Source organism: Corylus avellana, chromosome 10 (assembly GCF_965113065.1).
Source record: "Corylus avellana chromosome 10, dhCorAvel1.hap1.2, whole genome shotgun sequence".
NCBI lineage: Eukaryota > Viridiplantae > Streptophyta > Magnoliopsida > Fagales > Betulaceae > Corylus > Corylus avellana.
In genome coordinates, this window is record NC_142499.1 from 4360323 (window position 1) to 4384493 (window position 24171).

At 34.3% G+C, this 24171-nt stretch overlaps 2 protein-coding genes across 2 annotated transcripts; one reads left to right on the plus strand and one right to left on the minus strand.

Annotated features, from left to right (window-relative positions):
- Positions 1-3031: 3031 nt before the first annotated feature.
- Positions 3032-7512, plus strand: OXS2 (CCCH-type zinc finger protein with ARM repeat domain-containing protein). Its single transcript, XM_059606634.2, has 2 exons — positions 3032-3238; positions 4750-7512. Exon 2 carries the CDS (start codon positions 4858-4860, stop codon positions 6964-6966), a length of 2109 nt encoding a protein of 702 aa, XP_059462617.2. The 5' UTR covers positions 3032-3238; positions 4750-4857; the 3' UTR covers positions 6967-7512.
- Positions 7513-11966: 4454 nt separating this feature from the next.
- On the minus strand, positions 11967-20264 carry LOC132191784 (protein DETOXIFICATION 42). Its single transcript, XM_088510930.1, has 13 exons — positions 19888-20264; positions 19399-19520; positions 18747-18986; positions 18447-18601; positions 17285-17420; positions 16489-16585; positions 16269-16369; positions 13743-13906; positions 13079-13150; positions 12885-13001; positions 12705-12800; positions 12472-12593; positions 11967-12239 (listed from the first exon to the last, which is right to left on the minus strand). Exons 1-13 carry the CDS (start codon positions 19962-19964, stop codon positions 12197-12199), a joined length of 1542 nt encoding a protein of 513 aa, XP_088367056.1. The 5' UTR covers positions 19965-20264; the 3' UTR covers positions 11967-12196.
- Between the last annotated feature and the right edge of the window lie 3907 nt (positions 20265-24171).

Sequence of the window (24171 nt, forward strand, 5' to 3'; positions counted from 1 at the left end):
ACAAACCCCCAACCGAAACTATTCCTCCTCGATCTGAAAGCCAGGGTAATGTTCATATCCATAACCCAAAGGTCTGGACCATAGCAAATAACCTAGAAGGCATCACGCATGCAGATCGAGAGGAGAAAAAGCCTTATTACAAGCAAAAAACAGGAAATAAATCGTACAGGAAAATAAATGGACTAAAACATAATAGAAAAAATCGGACAAACACCAAATGAAAACCAATAGAACAGGGAAAAAACTAGAGAATCACACTAAGTAGGAAACGACAGCCGAAAGGAAGCCGATCGCGTGCTGGCCGAAAACCGACATAGAAGGTGGCGTTGGAGCTCATCATGGGGGGACACATTAAATGGATTGAGCTCGTACTTGTGAGTAATCTATGCATAATCAAGAGCTTAAGTACTTGTTCAAATTTTTTGAACAAAAATAAGACAGTTTTTTTTTAACTTTTTTTTAATTTTATTTTGGAGAATATATATAATTGAAATCCCTAATCTCATAAAATGTGCATTCATATATGAGGCAAAACTTTCAAATTATCATACCCCCCCCAAAAAAAAATCTCAAAAGTATTTTTGTTTAGAGAAAAATCAATTTATTTTGAATGTCAAAAATTAAAAAAAAAAGTGAAATTCTTATTAGTAGGGGACTAAATACAGCAATGTTCCAAAAATTGGATGACCACTAAAACTAAAAATAAAAATGTTATTTGATTCTGTTACACCTTATAATGATTTTGGGAAAATTTATTATTAGATTGTTAACTACTAAATGATTGAACCAATCAATCTGTGAATCAAACAAGTCATAGAATCTCTACATTAGTTTTTATTTATTTATTTTTTTAATGTTTTCCTTTAACAAAGTATTAAATTCAAGAATATTAAAAATTCCAATTCGAACTTTATAATTAATTATTTTACCCTTTATTTAACCAACTAGAATAAAGACCTCTCCTAATATTAATTTCATCACTTTAACTATGCAAATGTGAAAAATAAATCAAATATATCTCTAAAGATATTTATGAATAGTCTAATTTTGATTGAAATCAAACCTCTCCATTTTTTTTTTGTTGGTTAGTGAAATTATTTGAGTTACAAAACATTGAAACATTGGTGATACGGTTAGTATCCATTGATAAAGATAGAAAGGGCAAATTCTAGCACACAATCAAATGAAAAATCAAACTACTGAATGGGATCAACTTCTTCTTTAGTTAGTCTAAACTAACAACAACTCATATCTTCCCGAAATAGAAAAATATCTGGTTATTGATTACTTCACCAATTGAGTAAAAAAGATCAAGAAAATGGGAAGTTGTGTTCAAGTTTGAGTTATGTCGTGTTCAGATATTGGCATAAAATTATATAATGTCAACCTTAATCTAACCTATTTAATTAAACATGTTGGGTATATATTATATTTACGAGCTGTATAAAAAATTGTCAATTGTAATATTATATGTCGAATTCGGATTATGTTAAGAATATCACGTGTATGATTTCTCATATCATATAAAGAATTGAGAACCTTACGTGTGACTCAAGTAGCTAGAAAAAAAAATTAAAGTGAAAAAAAGAAAAGAAAAGAAAAAAAAGCAAACCAAAGAGAACTTTTTAAATTTTATTTTTTATTTATTAGTTTGAGGAAAGAAAGAAAAAGACAAGGGAAAGAACATATAGAGAGGCATGCATGCACCGAACTAGTTGAGCTTTACACTCCAATTGATCCAACAAGACATGAACGAGGCACCAGAGTGTCTTAAACCCAAACAACCCACCACAATCCCAATCCTACGTAAAACTTTTTCCCTTTCCTTTCCTGACCGTCAATCTTTCACTCCAGATTTCCCCAAATCTTTCTCTAAGATCCGACCGTCCGTGGTCCATCTTATCCAAACATAATTCGCCCGTCTGACCCACACTCTTTGGTCCCCAGCATGATGCACAAGCTCAACACCCCCCACGTTTTAATACATTTTATTTTCTTTCACTTTTTTTTTAGTCAACTGGGGCGGCTACAAAAATATGTTTTATTTATTATTATTATTTTTTTCCCCTGAAGATGTCAATTATATAATTTTTCTCTTTCTTTTTTTAATTAATTAAACTATCATTTCACCGTTTTCTGTGTCGTTGGTGCTCCACGCTTTTTCTCCCTCTTCCCCCCCTCCCCTCCTTGTGATTTGACGCCAACAATTAACCAGAATTGAATAGCGCCTCAGGTCCGCTTCCGTACTCTTGAAACCAACGGTCCCGATCTCTCTGATTGGCGGACGCCAGCACCTTATTCCAATCCAGTTTATTCGCTCCCTCGCGCACGACCTGCTCCTCCGGTCACCCTAACCCGCTCCTCGTACCTTTTCACCTTCCACACCGGTTTCGAGGGGACTTCCAAAGTGTGTGTGGGATTGCGTTAATTAATTCCACCTGTTTTGTCAGGACAACCAGCTCAGGCTAACGTGTCAGAAACCCATTCGCTGCCATTGGCTAATCTATCTCTTTTTGTTTGACAAAGCCGATGAAAACTGTAATAAGGATGCACTGGAATATTGCTACCTTTGAAAATTTAACATTCATCTGGAGTGAATTTAGGTTGAATTTACATGGAATTTGACCCAACCACGGGGTTAAATTATTACACGAGTGTCCGGCTCGTGTAGTTCCTTTCTATTCTATGTAACAACCAACGGTGCAACGAGTCTTTGCCACATCAGCCCGCAATTGCGTGTGTAGCTAGACCACCTATGTCAGAATGACCTATTTAGCCTCATCGTATTACGTGGCGCGATGCTATTGAGCAATAAAAAAGTAGAAGGTACAGCACAGGAATATCCAAACCCGTGCTCAGTGCGTTTGCTTTTTTTGATTTTGATTTTCTCTTGCTCCGATAGGATGGGCGATATAATCAAACCCAAAATATTAAAAAAAAAAAAGAAAAAAGAAAAAAGCATATAACTTAATCTCTTTTTAAAATTAGTTTAATTAATTAATTAATTAATTATTTTCCCAAGAAAGAAGTCGAACATAGGAATTGGAGATGAAAGAAGAAGAACTAGCAGCTCTCTCCGTTTCTCTGTGCTTTTCCTCACAACTTTCTCGCTCCGATAAAATTTCCCGCAGATTTTCTCGGACTTCAAACACTCACTCTCCAAGCTCTTAGATCTGCTTCACAACTCAACTCAATGGCGCTTGTTTTACTTCCGTAACTGGAAATAAAGAAAAATCTGGTAAGATTCGCTCTAAGAAGAACCTCTACACTAATAGATTGCTTTTGGACTTTGCTTCGTGTTGTTGAACTCGATCTCTCTTTCTCTCTCTCTCTCTCTAGGGGTCTGAATCCGTGTGGTAAGGAAAAGTGTCTGATCACATGGAGGAAGATTTTGTTTTTTAAAGAGAGATTTCCTTGTTTTGGTTTTTGCAAACTTTCAAAGTTTTGGCTAAAAGTAGTTGAAGATTTGCTTCGAATCGGAGTTCATGTGCGTCTGATCCGTGCTACGGTGCTTCGAAACTCTATGATTATATTGGTTGCCATGACTGTGATTGTTGTTTCTCACATGCGTTTTCATTAATTATTCGTAATTAATTTTTTTCTTTTTCCTCCATTTCTTTTTCCAAATGTCTTTTCTTTTTTTCTTTTTTTTCTTCTAGTAAAAATTTTGTTGGAGATAATGGCTGTTGGATGACTTGCAAGAAGATGGTTGCGGCGATTGTTGCTTTGATCCTCACCGTCTGATGGATTATTTTCTTTTATTCTGGGTATTTTGTTTTGTGTTTTGTGTTTTTTTAGTTTTTTTGGTTTTGTTGACTCTTCCCGGTTGCCTAGAAAACGGGGAGTCGATAGAGGATATTAATTTGTCTTTTATGTTGTTTTGGTCGCTTTAGTTTGTAACCAAAAACATTGTTTTTGGTCTTGGCTTGGGTCCTAAACAATGAAAAACCCAAGTGTTGAAATTTATTCTCTTTATTCACCCCCCTTACAAAAATTCATTTTCTTTACTTCTTCTGCCATTTCTCAGAAGCCAAATATAGAACATTTTTCCGCTATTGTTTTTGGCGTAGTCTTTCATTTCAATTAATGTGAGTATACCGGTTGTAAGAAACTAGGAGGAAAACAGCAAATTTTTAGGTCAACTCTACTGAAGAAAGTAAAATTATCTACCTTATCTTACCGTTTGGGGAATCTAAACAAAATATATCAAGAAAATTCGGAAACCGGGATTCAGATGTTCTCTAACTCACTATGAAAAGTACACCCATTGAATTTTCTGCGCTCTATTGTACCTTGGTTGGATGTTTTTCTTGCCCTGTTATCTTTTTGGTTGAAAGTCATTTGTAGGATGAGTTCGGTATGAAATTAAAATCATAATCTGCATCTCCCGGATTATCTAACTGAAATTTGATTACCTTATTTACTTGGATTCTTTTTCATTTAATTGTTTCACTGTCCAAAACTGGTACAGAGTCCTCATCTACAACTGGTTTGTATATTTAAACGCTATTTTCTGCCTATCCTCCTCATACGCATCCATGAACTCTTACAGGCCTAGTCGTAGATCTGTTGGTTTCTTGTGGTTCTGATTAAATTTTTTCATACTTAGTGAAAGCCTAACATAGTATTTTCAAGCGGTTTACACGTAGATTTCACGTACAGATATATCTATTATATTTTGGAGCTTATTGGATTGAATAAATGCTTATCATAACTATGATTCTTATGGTTGTTAATATTTGTTTTCAGATGTCTTGCAAATGAAAGTATGTGCTGTGGATCAGAGTCCTTAAAACCCAGATTTTCTCCGGTATCAGTTCCTATTTCCATTACAAAAGTAGAACCTCCAACGTAGAAATGAACCACTTGACTGTTCAAACGGAAGATACTTTTGCAAGTTTGCTTGAACTTGCAGCTAACAATGACATCGAGGGCTTCAAAAGATCTATTGAGCGTGATCCTTCCTGTATTGATGAGATTGGTCTATGGTATGGTCGGAAGAAGGGCTCAAAGCAGATGGTTAATGAGCATAGAACACCTCTGATGGTTGCTGCTACATATGGCAGCATTGATGTCATGAAGCTGATAATTTCTCTGTCAGATGCTGATGTAAATCGGCCCTGCAGTCTTGATAAAAGCACTGCCCTTCACTGTGCTGCTTCAGGTGGGGCTGTAAATGCTGTTGAGGCTGTGAATTTGCTTTTAGCGTCAGGAGCCAATCCAAACTTGGTAGATGCCAATGGTCACCGTCCTATTGATGTTATCGTTGTTTCTCCTAAGCTCCAAGATATCAAATCGACTCTGGAAGATCTCCTTAAAACTAATGGTGTTGACATTGAACACAATCTGACAGTCTTAACGGGCAATTTGAGTTCGAATTCTCCACCTCTTTCATCTTCCCCAGAGAATGGGTCCCCATCTGCTTCAGATTTTATTTCTTCACCAACAAAGATGAAGTTTAGGGATCTCCCTGTTCCATCTGCATCAGAGAAGAAAGAATACCCTGTTGACCCATCTCTTCCTGATATCAAGAACAGCATCTATTCAACTGATGAATTCCGAATGTATTCATTCAAAGTGCGCCCTTGTTCACGTGCCTACTCTCATGATTGGACTGAGTGCCCGTTTGTTCATCCAGGGGAAAATGCTCGAAGAAGGGATCCCAGGAAGTACCATTATAGCTGTGTCCCTTGTCCTGATTTTCGGAAGGGGGCTTGTAGACGTGGAGATATGTGTGAGTATGCTCATGGGGTTTTTGAGTGCTGGCTGCACCCTGCTCAATACCGAACCCGGCTTTGCAAGGATGGTACCAATTGCGCGAGGAGAGTCTGCTTTTTTGCTCACACCACTGAGGAACTCCGTCCATTATATGTCTCTACTGGTTCTGCTGTTCCCTCTCCTCGCTCAAGTACTTCTGGTGCCACTGCCATGGATTTTGCTGCAGCCATGAGCCTCCTACCTGGCTCCCCTTCATCGGTATCTGTCATGTCACCTACACCATTCACTCCACCCATGTCTCCATCAGCTAATGGCATGTCCCACTCAGCTTGGCCCCAACCAAATGTCCCAGCCTTGCATCTACCAGGAAGCAATTTTCAATCCAGTCGATTGAGATCTTCCCTTAATGCAAGAGACATTCCTGTAGAGGACTTCGATATGTTGTCAGATTTTGATATGCCACAACAGCAGCTCTTCAATGAAGCTTGCATCTCTCAAGCATCTATGAATTCTAATTCTTTGAACCGTTCTGGTCGGTTTAAAACCCTAACCCCTTCAAATCTTGATGATCTATTTTCTGCTGAGAGCTTATCTCCTCGGTATACTGATCAAGCATTGGCTTCAGCTGTTTTCTCTCCGACACACAAATCAGCAGTCCTCAATCAATTTCAGCAGCAGCAGCAGGGCATGTTGTCACCGATCAATACTAACTTCTCCCCTAAAAATGTTGATCACCCTTTATTGCAGGCCTCTTTTGGGGTTCCATCCTCAGGGAGGATGTCTCCGCGAAATGTGGAACCTATCTCGCCAATGAGCTCTCGGGTTTCCATGTTAGCTCAAATTGAGAAGCAGCAACAGTTTCGCAGCCTCAGCTCACGGGAACTTGGCTCCAACTCTGCTTCCATTGTTGGGTCCCCTGTAAATTCTTGGTCAAAATGGGGATCCTCCAATGGGAAGCCAGATTGGGCTGTAAGTACAGATGAATTTGGTAAGCTCCGCAGGTCGTCGTCATTTGAGCTTGGGAACAATGGAGAGGAGCCAGATCTATCATGGGTTCAGTCACTTGTCAAAGAATCTCCAACTGATGTCAAAGAAAAGCTAGGAACACACGTCTCAGGTGTTTCAGCTGCTGCATCCTCCAGTGAGGGTTCAACTATGAACCCCCAAATTGAATCGGTCGATCACGCTGTGTTGGGAGCTTGGCTTGAACAAATGCAGCTTGATCATCTTGTGGCTCAGCAGAATTGAAATCATTTTCACTGAGCCCTGAGGTAGTTAACAACAGAAAGGTTTTGGTAAATAACATATGCCTTTTCCAGATTTTGTTGGCGGTGAGTGTGAGAAGAAGGTAACAGTAACAAAAGAAGAAAGCAAGGGAGAAAGTCGTTTGAAAAAAAGAAAAAAGAAAACAAGATTCATTTTCACCATTCATTACAATAGAAGTTAGATAGGGTGAGAATCCCTCTGGGTTACAACATTCAGAAAAATGAACCCAGTCTAGGTGTTTTTGCCTTTTTGGGCGTCCAATATTTTCAAATTTTAGGATTATATTACTGTCATTTTTTTCCCATCAAGAGTACCATGTTCAGTTAGAATGAAACTCAGATCTTTAAGTTCTCATCTGTACAATGTTTGGTCTGGTCCAATTTTTTGGCGTTAAAGAGCAGAGGATGTTGTTTCTGATGTGTCTTGGAGGCAATAACTAGCGTTCCAGTAAATGTGAACTGATAATAGGCTTATGAAGAAGTGATGATTCTATTCTATTATAATGATGCGACATTCAGCTAAATCTTACTGCTTTGTTTACTCCATTAACTTTTATGTTTTTCACTGCTTTCTATGTGGTTACTTTTCCGTTTGTGGGTTTCATTTTGTTAATCGCGCTTATCTCTCTCTCTCTCTCTCTCTCTCTCTCTCTCTGAGTGGCTTATCAGGATGCCCTGGGGCCCTCCCCAGCTGTGGTGGATTCCAAATCCTATTAGTGGGGTTATGTGGGATGTGGATAGGGAAAATCTATTGATATGGGTTCTCTGTATAGAACAAATCCGGTTCTGAGGTTGACTCTTTAATGCCTTTGAGTAATGGATCTTACTTCGAAGAGATAACAATGGAGTATTATTCTTGATTGAGTAATGATTTTTAGCACACTGACGTGCTTAAACAGTAAATCGGTGTTAAAATATTATTTTATTTTATTTTTATACTGTTCAAATACTATTTTAATAATATTTTATAATATCTTAACATCAGTGTGCTTACTGTTTAAGCACGCTGGTGTGCTAAAAATCACTACTGTTCTTGATTTAATGTCTTTCACATTATGTCCTCACGTGGGTCTCATTGGGTGTGATCGACGGATTGGGTTCTATAGCAATTACGTGTCTGAATTGTTAATAATTTGGGTAAATAATGTGAAAAACTTTATATAGAACTTATCTGTTAGTACAAGTAGGCGGGCAACAAAAATTGATATCTTTATTACACTTTGGGGAGGGGTGAGATTCTGTTTTGTTGTGTGTTCTTGAAAATGAAGGGGATTCTGATATGGATGTTGAAGGGGTAAAAGAAAAAGAACTTCAAATTCTGAAAATAAAAAATCCTTTGCTTCATATTTTGCTTAGGAGACTTTCTTAGAAAGAGAGAGCAATCTAAGGTTATTTTGTCTAGATACTGTGTATTTTGGGGAAAAATATTTGGCTTATTACAACTTTTTTCTAACATCTTTACAAATGCTGACATGGTAAATATCACTTATAGCTATGAGTTGTGAGGTTTGGGTGTAATATTGAGTTGAAGTTACATTAGATTTTAGGGTATTTTCTCTTCTTAAATTGCACGAGAAGAGAGGAAACAAAGAAAAGAAAAAGAAAAAGGGAGGGGAATGAGAAAAGTGGAGAAGACAACACAGAATGGCGGGTTCTTTGATGCAACGACATTGATGGGTGCTTTCATTCTATATTCTGTTGAAAGATGATACGAAAATGATGGCATTTTTGCCTTTTGCTTCTTGTTGCATGCGTCTGTATCTGTCAATAGATAAGGAAAGTAAAGAGGGAGATGGGATGAAAAGTTCGGCAACTTCTTTATTTGCCAATGTTTTCCCTCTTGGATCTTCACAAATTCACAATCAAAAGCTACTAATCAAAGGAGTGAGGCCCCTTCTTACTCACCTTTCGGTGCCTATGCTTGAGAGGCCAATTTTCTAGTCTACCAAATCCTAGAAAACAAACAACTTGGAGAGGAGAAAGATATATATATATATATATAAGTCCTACTGCATGCTGACTAGTGAAATTGGTGTCATCCTACACTTCACTCGGTTGTTGAAGATGATTGATTTGGACTTGTAATGTAGACAAATGAACAGCAAGAGAGAAAAGTTGGCCAAAATTCTCTTTGGGTATTATTCTTTTATCATAAAGGGATCAAGAAAAAGAACTTGGTCGACTCGTATTAGTTGTTCTTCCCCTTTTCTCCACTCACCCAAAACTTTCTTTTTTTAAAAAAAAAAAAAGTTTCTAACAATTATTAAAAAAAAAAAAAAAAAAAACTTGTTTTAACTTGAAAAATATTTATTAAATAATTAAATTCATTGTTATTATCATCCGTTTAAGCTTTTTTTGTTAGATGTGAATTCAACAGGTATCAAAACTGAGGGTCTTGATTTTGAATCATGATTATATAGTTTATCTTCAATTTCAGTTAAATATTATGTGTGCGTGTTGGACTTCACTTGTAAGTCGGAGTTTAAGCCCAGAGAAGTGCTAGAGAGCCAAAGAGTAAGAGCCAAAATTCTTTCCAAACTGACGTGGAAAGAATTTTAAACACTCCAGACCGCTTGTTTAGAATTTTTTTTTTTTTTTTCATTTTAAAATTCTTGCTACATCAGTTTGAAAATAATTTTGGCTCATACTCTTTGGCTCTCTAGTACTTTTCTTAAGCCCATATGTGAAGAAAAATATTATAATATTAATTAAACAATTAAATTTAATGTTTCATCCCGCTTAAATTTTTGGGATCATAGCAAGATTTTTACATTAATAAAATAGAATCTCCCTCTCTTACTTTTTGTTTATTTCTTTGGCACTCTTACTTATTTTCAAATAGGCCCTCTCCCTCTATACCTGAAAATCAAAATGTTATTCATATAATTCAATCATACAAAATTATTGTACTAAATGACATGTAAGCTTTATTATCAAGTCAAATATCACCAAGGGCTTCAACTTTGCATAGTTGGTGTGCCAACCATGCCGATACATTATTTTGCAACTTTTGTCAAATTTCCTTTATCTATATGATATTGCTCATACGAGAGAATAATATAATAGAGTAAGGCTTGCGTCCTGTGTCTTAACGTAAGCTGAGAGTATCACATAAATAATTAAGGACGCATGATACCCTAACTTGTGTTATATGCACACAGACACAAAATATAAAATAAAGTTGTGATAACGAGTATAAGAGTTTTTAACATATTGAGCTCGTAGTTAGGTGATAATGGTGTATAAAAGGAAAAACAAAGTTTTGATTGTAATTGCCTATGTATTGCCATATGGGGTTAGAAGCTTTTCAAACTCAGGCAAATTTTGTCGTTCAAAGTTCAAACCATCTGCCTCATACCTCGGCCATGGAAATGGCTTGGAGGAGTCGAAATCTATTGGCTTCTATGGTGTTAGATGGTAGGTTATGTAGTGTTCTTCATGCAATTTTGCTTTCATAGATGTGTTAAATTATGCTGCTCAAACTCATACCAAATCAGATGGTGTTTGTCATCTTCATGGAATTATTTGCATTAAAAACTAGTAATCTAGTAGGACAACCTCCAAATTGTGTTAGAGCAAATTCTTAGAGCATATGATTTTCACGTGCTGGTAGTAGATATGTCAATTTAATGGAATTGATTGAAAATATTTTCTCTAACCCAATTTAAAAAAATAATAATAATAATTATCTGTAAAATAATGACCCTAGATTTACATTCTCATCCTAAAAAATGGAACTCACATAATTATGACATCAGAATTTTCAGAAACATAAAAGATGGGGGTACGAAGTAGGTGTGGAGGTTAAAACTAAGACACCAAACAAGGACAGACCATTCCATGGTCAGAAACCAAAAATAAATAACTCTATTCGAAATTGGCCTAGAACAAAAAACAAAACAAAACCCATTATAAAAAATGTGTTCCAGGCAAAGTATACTTTGGGAGATTTGCACTAACTAAATTACCACTATTTATTTAATTTAATAACTAAATTTTATTATTTTTTATAGTTTTGTTACAAAATATATTTGATAGAGTGACATTTTATTTGTAAAGACAACAATATCGTCCTAAAAGAACTTGATTCGTCCTCAAGAAGTAGCTCAATGAGTTGGGATCACATCTAATAAAGCGGAGATCACTGGTTCGAATCATTCTCCCCTTCTTATGCGAACCCTCTAAAAAAAAAAAAAAAAAAAAAAATACAAATATCATAATGGAAATTTAATGTACGTTTCAATTTAGTCCCTCTACTTTCAATTTGAATAATTTAATATCCCTGCACAATGTATTTATGACTCACCTTTCTACTGCTATATCTTACCGAAATAGTTATGTGACATACGACGTCATCAATGATAGTGAAATGGCATTTCTCTTTCACCTACTTACAAAATAATAACCCATTTTCTTTGAATAAATCATTTTATTACATTTGTTTCACACCAACTTAGGTGATATGGGTTGAATAGGCACTTAAAAAACAAAACTTTTTACTTCTATTTAACTCTAAAGTGGGTGTGATTATAATCTCTACTATTTTTTTTCTTTCGATATTCACAATTTTGAATTTAGTTCAGTAGAATAGAAAAACAATCGCAAACCCAAACAAGCTAGCATTACTCATTTTCTTTATTTTCTCATTCTCACTCATTTGGTTAGCCTCACTATCGTTAGTAATCCATATGAAAAAGTATGTTTATCCCCTTAATCTACCATTTAATTTGCAATATCCCTTCCCCCAATATTTTAATATGGTTAATGTAACATATCCATCTACCAAAGGGGTTGCAATATCCCCCCTTTCGCCCTAAAAAATAAAAATAAAAATACCCCTAATTTAAAAAAAAAAAGATTAAAAAAAATTAAAAAGAAAACCAGTCCATGGCGTATTGTTGGTCTTGGTTTTTTTCCCCACTTAATTTTTAGGGGTATTTTTGTCTTTTTAGGATCAAAAATAAGGATATTACAACTCCAGTGGTAGATCATTCATGGAAAAAAAATAAGGATATTACAATAAGTATAGACTTATTGTAACAATTACTTCCTCTAAAATGAAAATTTCTTGAGGTTGGCTGATACATCATACAAGTGCCATCCCTTAACAATTGTTCATCTTTTCCTGTTGATCTTGGGAAAGAAAGACAGGGCAACAATATTTGGAATATGGAAAACAAATAAATACTCTACAAAACATTTTTAGGCTTCGATTAGCCCCTTAAAAATCTCCATGGCCCCGTTCTAGTCCCTATCCTGCAAAATTAACAAATAACTCAAAACATAAAGCATTCAAAACTACTTTCACTTTTATGTTATGTTATGTTATGTAAGAACACTCTTTTCAAACAAAAAATTAAAAACACCCTCTAAAAAGTATTAACAAAGGGTAATTTTCAAACTTAACAAAAAGGTAAAAGCCACTCAGTAAGGAAAATGAGATATATGAAATCAGGGATGTAATACTCTTTCTTACAAAAGAAGTTACCTCCAAAAGCCAGCAAATGCGCGCAAAGTCATATAGATACACAAAGCAACCCAGATACCAATAAAGCCATAACTCGAGGATAGTGTAAATAAGCAGGCTATACTCACAAATGCCACCAAAACCTGGGGACAATAGGGAATGGAAATTATATGAGAGATTTGCATGGATAAATCTGTTAATAAAAGGAAAGTAGCAGTGGGAGCATTGAGCAACCAAGTGTTTGGCAGACTTACCATTGAGTAGGCAGAATATGCAAAATCTGAAGCTCCATAGTTGATTCCATCAAAAACAAATGCTAAAGCGTTGATAGGTTGAGTCACTGCAACAAACTAGTTAACAAGAACAACTAAAATTATTGGGGATCATGTAAACTGGAAAAGAACATTATTGTGGTTCAAGGAGGGACGGAATACCGGGATGCTTAGACCTATGAGTCGCAGAACATTGACGTTCGTTGTAAATAATCTCGATGCAAATTGTAATACACCTACAAGGAGGACAGAGAGCACTAGCCCCAGAACCAAGCCCAACTGCATTACAGAACCATAAGCAACGCAGAATATGGAAAGCTGAATAAATAATACTTAAATCTTAAAAATTTGCAGACCTGCAGTATACGAGAAGCAGTGGCTGTGGCCTTGTCGTAATCCTTCCTTGCAAATGAACTTGCAAGGATTGCCTGAAAAAAAGCTGTCACTACAGTCAACCATGGAGACAGTTTAGAACAGAACATGCTTCTGGTTCTGGATAGTTTGATTGGAGTAGAGTTAAATATGATAAGAAATGAAGTCCCGCAGAGCCAGTAAAGACATATCTCAGTGCATGCTTAAGAGACAATTCAACTTGAAAGGAAATACTCTGAGCCGTATGATTATAAGATGCTTTCTGACAGGTTCAGAGACCATAGCTAAGAAGAAACAGATAAAGGCAGACAGAGTTAAGGCACCCCACAAAACCCCAAAGCTATTAAAGGAACCTATGTACATCAACACAGAATACAAACAAGGAACCCATCCAGTTGTTATACAACCTCCTTTGAGGCTTCCAATAACCTCCCTGGAAAGAATGTAAAATTCTAAGATTTATGCATCATTCTTTTAATTTTTCTTTGGGGAGCTTATATGTTGTTTGGAGTTTAAGGTACTGTCCATTGATTTATTTCATACAATTTTCTGTCGCTTGACAAGTTGACCACAGGTCTTTGTATAAAAATGTGGAAAGGTGATGATGGTAGATGTATTTGAATTTGATTGAAAAAATATGTATCTTACTTGTCCAGCAACAGCCAACCCATCAGCAAGCAAAGAGGTTGCCAGCCAAATCTGTAGGCAAACCTGAAATGCAGCCATTGATGTTGCTCCCAGCCTTGCAGCCAATGATGCTGCTAGGGTCACACAGAATGTCACAGCTATGACCCTCACCAATAGCATAAATCCTGAATCCAAACACAGGAAAATAAAATATGTTACACACCAGTCAACAGGGATAGTGTATGACAATTATAGACCAGTAACTATTAGAAATTGATTGAGAAGGACAATGAAGATAATACATAGGGTAGAAAAAGAACACCAAACTTGAGAGCTTCAGATCAACATGGAAAAGGAAAAAAAAAAAGAATAAGAAAAAAGAAAAATCTTATAAAAGCACATTAAGAATCATAAATTAAGAGCATATGAGTCCACAGATAAAAGAAACTGATATGTGATGAATAATACCTAGCAAATTAAATGAAATGCACTGAGACCCGATGTAAAGAAGAATATATAAGTCTTTTACTTTTCACCTATATGGTTGGTAGTCCGATATAACTTGTATTCTTACATGAATCCAGTGACATAACTTGCACAGACGAGTGAATTTCACGCAAAATTATTGAGAGATGTTGCAGGTTTTGTAATTTGTCTGCTACAATTTGTATCCTTACATGAATATTTTGACATAACTTGCACATTCATGTGAGATTCAAAGGTAAGTTATTGAAGAAAGTTATAATGTTTTGTGATGTCCTCATACCAACTAAGAAGAGGGCCAACCCCCAAAAGATATCAGAGACATTCACAAATCCACCATAAAACTTTCTTTGAACTTTCTCATTGATGTCTGTGTGTCCCAAGCGCACATGTATCTGCACACATTGTTCAGTTGACACTAAAGGTTGGTGTGGATTTGGATTGCCATGATAAGTTGGTAACAAAGACGGATACAAGAAAACTGAAAGACAGCGCCAATAAAAGGCAGCATTGGATGAAATAACATTTAACCACCTATTTCTTGAGGATAAATTACAACTGGAGTTTCAGATGGTACATACATATACATATACATATATTTTACAGTCCAGAGTTTAAGCAAATAGATTGGTTCTTGGTTCCTTTCAACTTCTATTAAGAAGTCCATGCAATCAAGTTTCTGGCTTACACCATTTCATTAACTCTCTAAAATTATCTCAAAACCGCCCTAAATAACACCTAGAGGGGGGATGAATAGGTGTTTTCTAGCAAATAAAACAATTTAAAAATTGCAACTACACAACAATCACCAAAATTAATAATAGCAGTAAAAAGATTAAATACAACAATTTTGGTGATGAAGTATAAACCTTTTAAAAAATAATTTTTAAAAGTAAAGCCACTCCAGGGCAATCAAACCCAAGAAACTATAGAAGATTAAATATATAATCAGTTCATACTCACGAAACCTAAAACCTGACTTGTACCTAGACAATCGACCCGTTTATCTTCTACCGCAGTAGCTTTAGAACTTTGGTCAATCTTCAACTTGGTCTCCTCTGCAATGTGGAACTCCGGCGGCTTGAAGGTTTAAGGAATTTAGAGTGTTTTAACAAAACACTAAGAGAGGTAAGGAATTGAAAGCATAAGGATTCTATAGTTCTCTCTTAACTCACAAAACAAAGGCCTTGAGTCTATCTAAAAATCGTGCATAAAGATGCTTATATAGGCCTTGAGAAAACCTGAAGTTTAGGTGAAAGACAGTCTGTGAAAAACACAGTTTGAGGCCACCACGTTCGAACAGGTTAATGATGCGTTCGAGCATGCTAGGGTTTCGTAGTTTTCTTAGTGGCGGCGTTTGAACGTTGTGTGACCAGGCTTCAGCCGAGTGTCTCAGATCTACTTCAATAAACACCATGTTTGAACATTGTACAACTGGGGTAGTGACCGGTCATCTTTGTGGCTCCTTATGAAACATTGTCGTTCAAATTGTCTTTGACCGGACTAGTAATCGAGGCTCTCAGAGGCTTCTTTGTCAAGCTCAATAAATAACCTCGTTCAAACCTTGATCGACTGCGTTACGACCAAACCCTTCAGGAACTTAAGCTTTAATATACTTAAAGAAAGTCCACGTTTGATCGTCCTTTGACCTCCACTGCAACCGAGCCTCTCTGGAACTCAGTTTTTTGAGATGCACTGCAACCATGTTTGAACTCCTTACAACCGGACTTCAACCAGCAGTCCTCGATATTCAATTTTTCAACATAATTTGGAATCCAACTCAAGAACCAACTTGACAACCTAACTTAGACTTACACTGAAACTCGTTTGACACTGAATTTGCCAACATAAAACCTAACACCCTCCCCATTTAACATCAAAACATTATTCCCTAAAGTCTCTAAAGGTCTTATGCCAAAAAGTACATACAGCGTGGCTAATCAGATACGTTGTAGAAAACCACCAATTTGGGGTAAAAAGTGCCTAAGGCATGGATTCTTATTTTGAGTTTTGATAATGGTTTTGTGGCAGAAAAGTAACAGAAGAAAATATAGAGGCCCTCACCATTTCTAAGAAACCGGCCAAATTGTAGATCGTTGATACTTGGAGGTAAGAGATCAACTTCTTTCATTAATCTCCACATGAGCAACAGGGCGATTATGTACCTATAATGGTCAGATGCCAAGTGAAAAATAGCAGTGGAGAGACTTAGGATATCAAGACATCCTGGCATAGTCAGAGACAGGAAATATGGAAATTTAATTAGTGCAAAAGTAACACTTACTGAGAAATAACATGGGCAATGGCCGCTCCACTAATCCCCATTTTGAGCATGAAGATAAATATCGGGTCTAGAATGATGTTTGCTACATCTCCCACCACTACATGCATAAACAAACTAAAGGATAAGACTTGGCTGCAATTTTGAAAACGCCAAACATGGAATTTTTTTTTTCTTTCCTTAAAGCAAAGAGAAGACAAACTAGTATCCAATTATATAAAGATTTTTATTTAAATAACACTTCAATCAGTAATTAAATACAATTGAGTTTATTCATTTGTAAGCATAAAATAGTTAAATACTTTTTTTGCAAGCAGTTAAATTACGTTACATGCTACAGTTTGAGTTTGCACATTAAAGTCACCATCTGCTATATTCTGCAAACCAAACATTAACCACCTAGCTATGGAACTACTTAAACATCCTTCTGCTAGTTCAATTTTGCACTATTATCCATAGAACCCAAACCCCGTCTTGGACTTATAGGCACCGAAGATATTGATATTCTGTGAAGAGCATCATGACACAGATCCTCAAAATGATATTCCATGGGAACAAAGGTGACTCATTTTAACTAAAGGGGTACATGTGTCAAATCCTAAACCACAATATTGGGAACAAAGGCTGTCTCATTTTTAATTAAAGGATGCTTGTTTCAAATCCTAAACGACAATAAAGTGTCTTCATTTGATTATTTCCATTTGATGTCCAAATACAGACTAACAAGTTCTGTTGATTTGCTAATGCCTCATCAAAGTTGATGGAAATGCGGAAAAGACCCACTCAAAAGAGAACTTACTTGTAGCATACAAAGGAGTTTTTGTGTCCTTAAATCCTCTAAAAACACCTTGCATGGCCAGAGAGAGAAGAACCGCTGGAGCACCAAGAGACCTCAATGTGAGGTATTGTTGGGCTGGTTTTAGCATGGGAGAATTCTACAGGAACAGAATAGTACTGCAGTAATTATATGTAGATTATAGTAATATGAACATTGGAACAAAAAATGGAGGCTAGAGGGACTGGAAGCCCTTTTAAAACAGAGGTATCAAAATTTTCAACTTTTGGGGCAAAAGAAATCAACAGGTGAACTTCAAGGAGCAATATCACGTCGTTGCAATGCTACAAGCATTAAGTTATGACTTACAAATATATCCAACCATTTTTAGTGAGCAATTAGCGTATGGCTTCACATCAACACTCCAATAAAGAATCAGAATAGCTTCCACTCCAATATAAATAAGGCAAACTCTCATGACAGTCAAAATAAAATAATGTGAAAGGCTCTTGTTTACCATGAATTTTTGGGGGATCAATTATGTCATGTGTGGGACCTGCTTGAGGATCGATATTAGTTTATCTCCTAATTTATGGTGTAATTAAGGGCTACAATAGTTATCATTTTGACTAATAGCCATTCTAGCGCGGTCCTATAGATAACTAGTGTAAAAATTACCGTTCATTAGTCAAGGGTATCAAAATATGATGAACATTGTATAGCTTTTCATTGGTTGAATTCAAGAAAAAACTGAAAGTCTTTCATACTCAATAGCAGTGCCCCATAGTAAAGGCCTGCTGCATATGCTCTTATGTAACATTGTCATGAAACTAAAACTGCTAGCACAGCAAGAACAAAGAAAATGATCAGACGAGATATCCTACTAGTTTTAAGGAAGCTCCCCTATAAGGATCTTTGGATGTATGCTCAGTGCTCATATGAGATTTGCAAGATAGTTAGTCCAAACCCAAGTCAGTTCAGACTGCTCAAAACTAAGAAAAAATAATGAGTAATTATATGTCCCATTTACTTATTAGCATTAATCTATAGGAAAAAAAAAACATGAAACATTCCATTGGCATAAAAAGGTCAAGGTATTCCATTTATAGAATTAGAAACACACAGGCTTTGAGAAACAACACGCATGAAAGCCAAGTGATTCTAGCACTAACAAAAGAAAACTTACAGAATCTAGACCCATGTAGTTCAGTATTGGTTTAGCGGAAAATATGAGGAACAAAGCTTGTATTAGCCCAAGCAGGCTAGCAATAATCAATGCTGTTGAAGCTGATGGATTATGCCTTCTGTCATTTGTTTTCGTGTATGACTTGTAAATAGACTCTGGTTGTAAAATAAGACAAAAGCCATAACAGGTTAATAGGCAACAGAACAATCCAGAAAACTCTACAGGGGAGGAAAAAGATAGCAATTATTCTAATCATGTTTTCAAACAAAAACAAGAAGGGGAAGAAGAGAAAAAGCACACCAACTTGTGGTGTCTGCTCTTCCATTTCAATCTCCTGATTGAGTACAGCATAACCCTTGTTGATTATTCCATTGTGATCTGCTCCAGTTTCATTGTCATCTTCTTCAGTATTTAATCTTTCAGTAGCATCTTCTTCAGCTACAAATGAGGTTGTGACACTGACAAGTGGGAATATTGCTACCTTTGAGACTTGATTGAAAACAGCAATAGAAATTCCAACAGCAGCAAGCTCCACAGGACCTATATGAATCAACACCAGAACCAAATAGTAATATAATGGCACAATTTTCAATAGCCTGATGATTGATAAAAATGATAGTTAAGCATATCTGTAACTGCTGAACAAGAATTAATGACACCATACACATATAAGGAGAAAATGAGTCAATGACAGTATCCAATCACAATAAAATTGATGCATATGCACATAAATTAGGTAACCTTCTTTAGACAGTAAGGCAATACATCCTACAAAAATATAATATTAAGAGACTTCCAAAATCTTATCCTAAGATGCATAGCATCATGATCACCCTTCACATAATATTCGACAACTTGAACAGAAGTAGAACATGTGACAAACACAATGCAAAAGCTTTCTGAAATAAGAAAATAAACAAATAAAAAGGAACAGTCAGCACAATTCACAAACCTATGTGGCCAATGAATGCTGTGTCTATTAGAGAAGCAATAGGGTCTGCTGTTAATGCCAGCGCTGATGGGAGTGCGATCTGCATTATTTCCTTGCCTAGCTCATCGTTTCTGAAAACATTCCTGAAAATGCCATTGAAAGTTGCAAGTTTAACATTTAAAACAACTTCTCAGCTAAAAGAAAGTCAAATAAGCTCAGTACTCAAAAAAAAGAAAACAAAGGGCCTCATGGACAGACACAGAAAAAAAAAAAAAAACTAGTTTTACATTTCAGTCATATCAGTAGGAAAAAAAAGACCATACTTCATATTAGATTGAATAAAACACCTATGATTGGGAATTTCTCAGTGAGATTTTTATCAGTTTAAATAAAGAAAAAAATATAAACCAACAATGTTTATATATAAAAACGACAACCGCTATAACAACACCAGTGGCAGTACGCAGAAAACAACCCAAAAAAGCTGTACATAAAACCAATGAATCCCACCTTGTGTCTTTGAAGAAGAGAAAGAGGGGCATCTTTCCCAAGCTTTTCCACACACATGAAACGGCCTCAAAGGCCATCACGACTCGAATGACCCTTACACCTTCAGTACATGGAATCAAATATCGACTGTTTTAAAAAGAAATTATCTTTTTTTTTGGTTATTTCTGGGCGCTTTAATAGGAGAGAATCATATCAAGAAGAGCTAAGGAAAGCAGAAACCCAGAAGAACAAAGAAAAGTAGCTTCGCAGCTCCCAGAAATTCAGTTCATTTGAATGAAAAACGTGAATGAATGAAGAATGCTTATTTGGGAAGTAAATGGTGGGTGGATATTCCATTTCAGAGAGAGAAGCGTGTGACCCCAGATAGTCAGACCCTGCATCAACCTCCCTCAGTTACGAACACCCAGCAATGACAATACTGAAAACTAATTTCTAGCTTCAGACAGAAACATGAAGGAAAAAAAAAAAAACGGCGTCGTCTTGCTTCACAGTCCATGCCGTTTGACATTTGCAAATTTTGTTTACAATCTCCTCATCGGTTAACTTTTCCATTAACCTTTCCTAACATACATCTATTTGTTTAAGGAAAAAAAAAAAAAAAAAAGAGAAAATTTTTTTTTGCAAAGATTAAGATGTTGGTTCGAATTTAACTGTAGTCCTCCTAAATGTATGTGACTTTTAAAATTACCATTGAATTTAAGATGATCATTATTAAATTTTGATCTATCGGTGATTTTAAATGTCACATCATATTTGTAATAACTTTATATCATTACTCTTGCAAAAATACTCATGCCTCAATTTTTCTAAAAATGAGGATATTTTGGGAATTTTGTTGGTATTTAACAGAAAATCCTAACAGAATGGGACATTGAAAAAAATTAAAAGTTCGATATACTAAATTGAGAGGTTTTGAACTTTAGGAAGATATTGTAGATGGGGTGACAATTCATGAAAGGTAAGTGAAATTTCCCTATTGTTTGAATACTGTAGTAGTTTAGGATTTTTCTCACTTGAATTATTCTTTATAGCACTCACAATGGTTGTCCCTAAGGAGTAGTTCAATCGGTTGGAGACTACAACTTGTGAAGTAGAGGTTACTAGTTCGAATCCCCCATGTCAAAAAAACAAAAAAAAAAAAAAAAAAAAAAATCACACTCACAATGGCTTAGCTATTTGTTGAATTATGCAATCAGCAATCTCAAATACAAAATAGATTTTTGTTGCATTTGTGAATGGTGCACCGCTACATGTAGCCTCTAAATAAATACTTCTTTCTCCACATCTCTCTTTTCCCAACATTTTCTCATACTATTTTTTTTTTCTCAAAATCTCTTTTTTCTTAAAAGTTGAAAAATATGATTTTTAGGAAAAATACAATCCTTTATATAAAAAATAAAAAAAAAATAAAACTTAAATGATATAGATAAAAATAACAATAATAATAATAATAGGATGTATAGTATTTTTTAAAATTCATTGAACACTCACACTGGCTTAGCCGTTTTTTATTTTATTTTATTATTATTATTTTTTTACATGTCCACACAAGAAGGAGGTGGATTCAAACTAATGGCCACCACTTTATGAGATGTGGTTTTTAGCCGATTGAGTTACATTTTGGAAACGCTTAACCATTTCTTACTTTTATCTAAAATAAATAAGTAAAACACTATAAAATCCTCTACATTGGATTATGCATTTCAAATGTAAAATATATATTTTATTATTATTATTATTATTTTTTTTTTTTTTTGCATTTGTGAACAATTCACCGCTACATGTAGCCGATTAATATACTATTTCTCTCTCCATATCTCTCATTTCCCAAAATTATCTCATACTTTTTCTCTTTCATATATTTCTTTTTCCAAAATTTTATCATACTATTTCTCTCTTCATATCTATATTTTTTTTCCCAGAAGTTGAAAAATATGATATTTATGAAAAATACAATCCTTATAAAAAAAAAATAAATGATATAAATAAATAAAAATAGATATTCGAATTTATGGTGTCTTTTAAAACGCATTAGCTAAACTAGATAAAGTAGGTTTTGATTAGCTATTTTGCATAAAAATATACATAAACCAATGTGAATGCTCTAAAAAACCATCTACATGTAGCCAAAATTAGTCACATATACATCTCATTAATATACTATTTATCTCTCAACATCTCTTATTTCCCAAAATTCTCTTATTATTTATCTTCAAATCTCTATTTTTCCAAAATTTTCTCATACTATTTATCTCTATACATCTATTTTTTCACAAAAGTTGAAAAATATGATATTTAGGAAAAATACAATGCTATATATATATATATATATATATATATATATATATATATATATATATATAATTGGACGTATGGTGTATTTAAAAACTCATTAGCTAAACTAGATAAAGTAGGTTTTGATTAGCCATTTTGCATAAAAATACATAAACTAATGTGAATGCTCTACTATACTAGATAAAGTGAGTTTTAATTAGCTATTTTGTATAAAAATATACCTAAATCAATGTGAAATGTTCTACTAAACTAAATAAAGTGGGTTTTAATTAACCATTTTGTATAAAAATATACCTAAACCAATGTGAATGCTTTGCTAAACTAGATAAAGTGAGTTTTAATTAGCTATTTTACATAAAAATATACATAAACCAATGTGAATGCTATAATTTATTATGGAAAAATGAAATTGATTCTTTTAAGGGTTTTAATATATATATTTTTAAATAATAAACTTGAAGTAGATGTTATTTTGGTTAAGTGTTGATAACTTTTTATGCTAAGAAAAAAAGTGTTGATAACCTTAGTCAAAATCCTTATTAATCACTAGAAAATTATATTTATGAATTTTGTATTTTAAAAAATAATGAGATTAATTAAAGAGGTGTGATACAGTTACAACTTAAATCAAATTTCTCTCTCTCTAGTTTAAGGCTCTCTCTCCTCCACAGGCAGTTTTTTTTTTTTTTTTAACTTAAGAGAAAAGTTTGGTCAAAATTGGGTTTAAGTGTGCCTTTATCATTTTTCTTAATTAAATCACTTTTTAAATAGTAGATAGATAAGCTTTTGGACAGAAAACCAATATTAAAACAAGCACAAGGAAAAGTGGTTTAAAATGCAAGCATGAAAGTCAAAACAAATTAACAATTAAACAATAAACAAAATGCTGCGTTTTAATATAAAAGATTAAAAGACTTAAAAAAAAAAAAAAAAAAAGATTACAAAATTATTAATAAAGTGGTGAATTGCATACAAAACCTGCAAAATCTTACAAAATCTATCTAATAAATTGATGTAACACACCGTGTATGAACCCAAAAAATAAACAATTACAGTGAGAAGCACGTGGCCATTTTTGTTATCAACTTTTATTCTAGGTATTGTCTTGTCTTAGCATATAATTAAGAAAGATTATAGTTTTAAAAATTTAGTAAACCAAGTTAGAAAAATTAATTAAAATTTAGCACCCTTTGAAAAGACCAACAAAATATGTATATTTATAACTAAGCATATAATTAACCGATCTGACATTTGTTAATACCAATTAATTAATCACTAATTATATTAGATTAACCATTTGACCAAAGTAGCTCAGAACAACCTTCCTAGCTTGGATGGTAAAAAAATCAAAGTATTTATTTACCAATTTCCCAAGGCCATATTTTGTTAGTTAAAAAAGTGGTTTGGCGTCTTTTATATACAAGTAATAAGTCCTCGTGAGTGTCTAATTTAACCATACTTCTCGTTCTTTTTATTTTTATTTTTTTAATTAAAAAATAATAATCAATCCTCTATACGTATATAAACCTCTTTTATACTGTCACGGGCGGAACTAGAGTTTTAAGTGAGGGATATAAATTTCTTCCAAATTAGTTTGGATGAAATATTCGCAAACCCATTTAAAATAGTGCTAAGTGTTTATAAACATTTAAAATGTACATTAAATTTAGTCTAAGTTAGTAAACTACTATTAATGACGTTAATAATTTAAATATTTATAGACACTTGACACTATTTTAAATGAGTTTTGGTTTGAAAGAAATTTTTGTAAAATTAATAAACATCTTAAAAATTAAAAGAAGATTAATTTTTTAAAAATGGATAGAATGCAAAGGGTCTCCTATTAACTTCTTATCACGTGATATTAGGGTTTATAAGAAAATTTAGGGAGCTTTAATTATAATTTGACTAGTTTTTCTTTATTAATAGCATAGTGATTTTAGAAAGTTTTAATTGTAATGTGAATAATCATTTTAAAATAATAGTGCA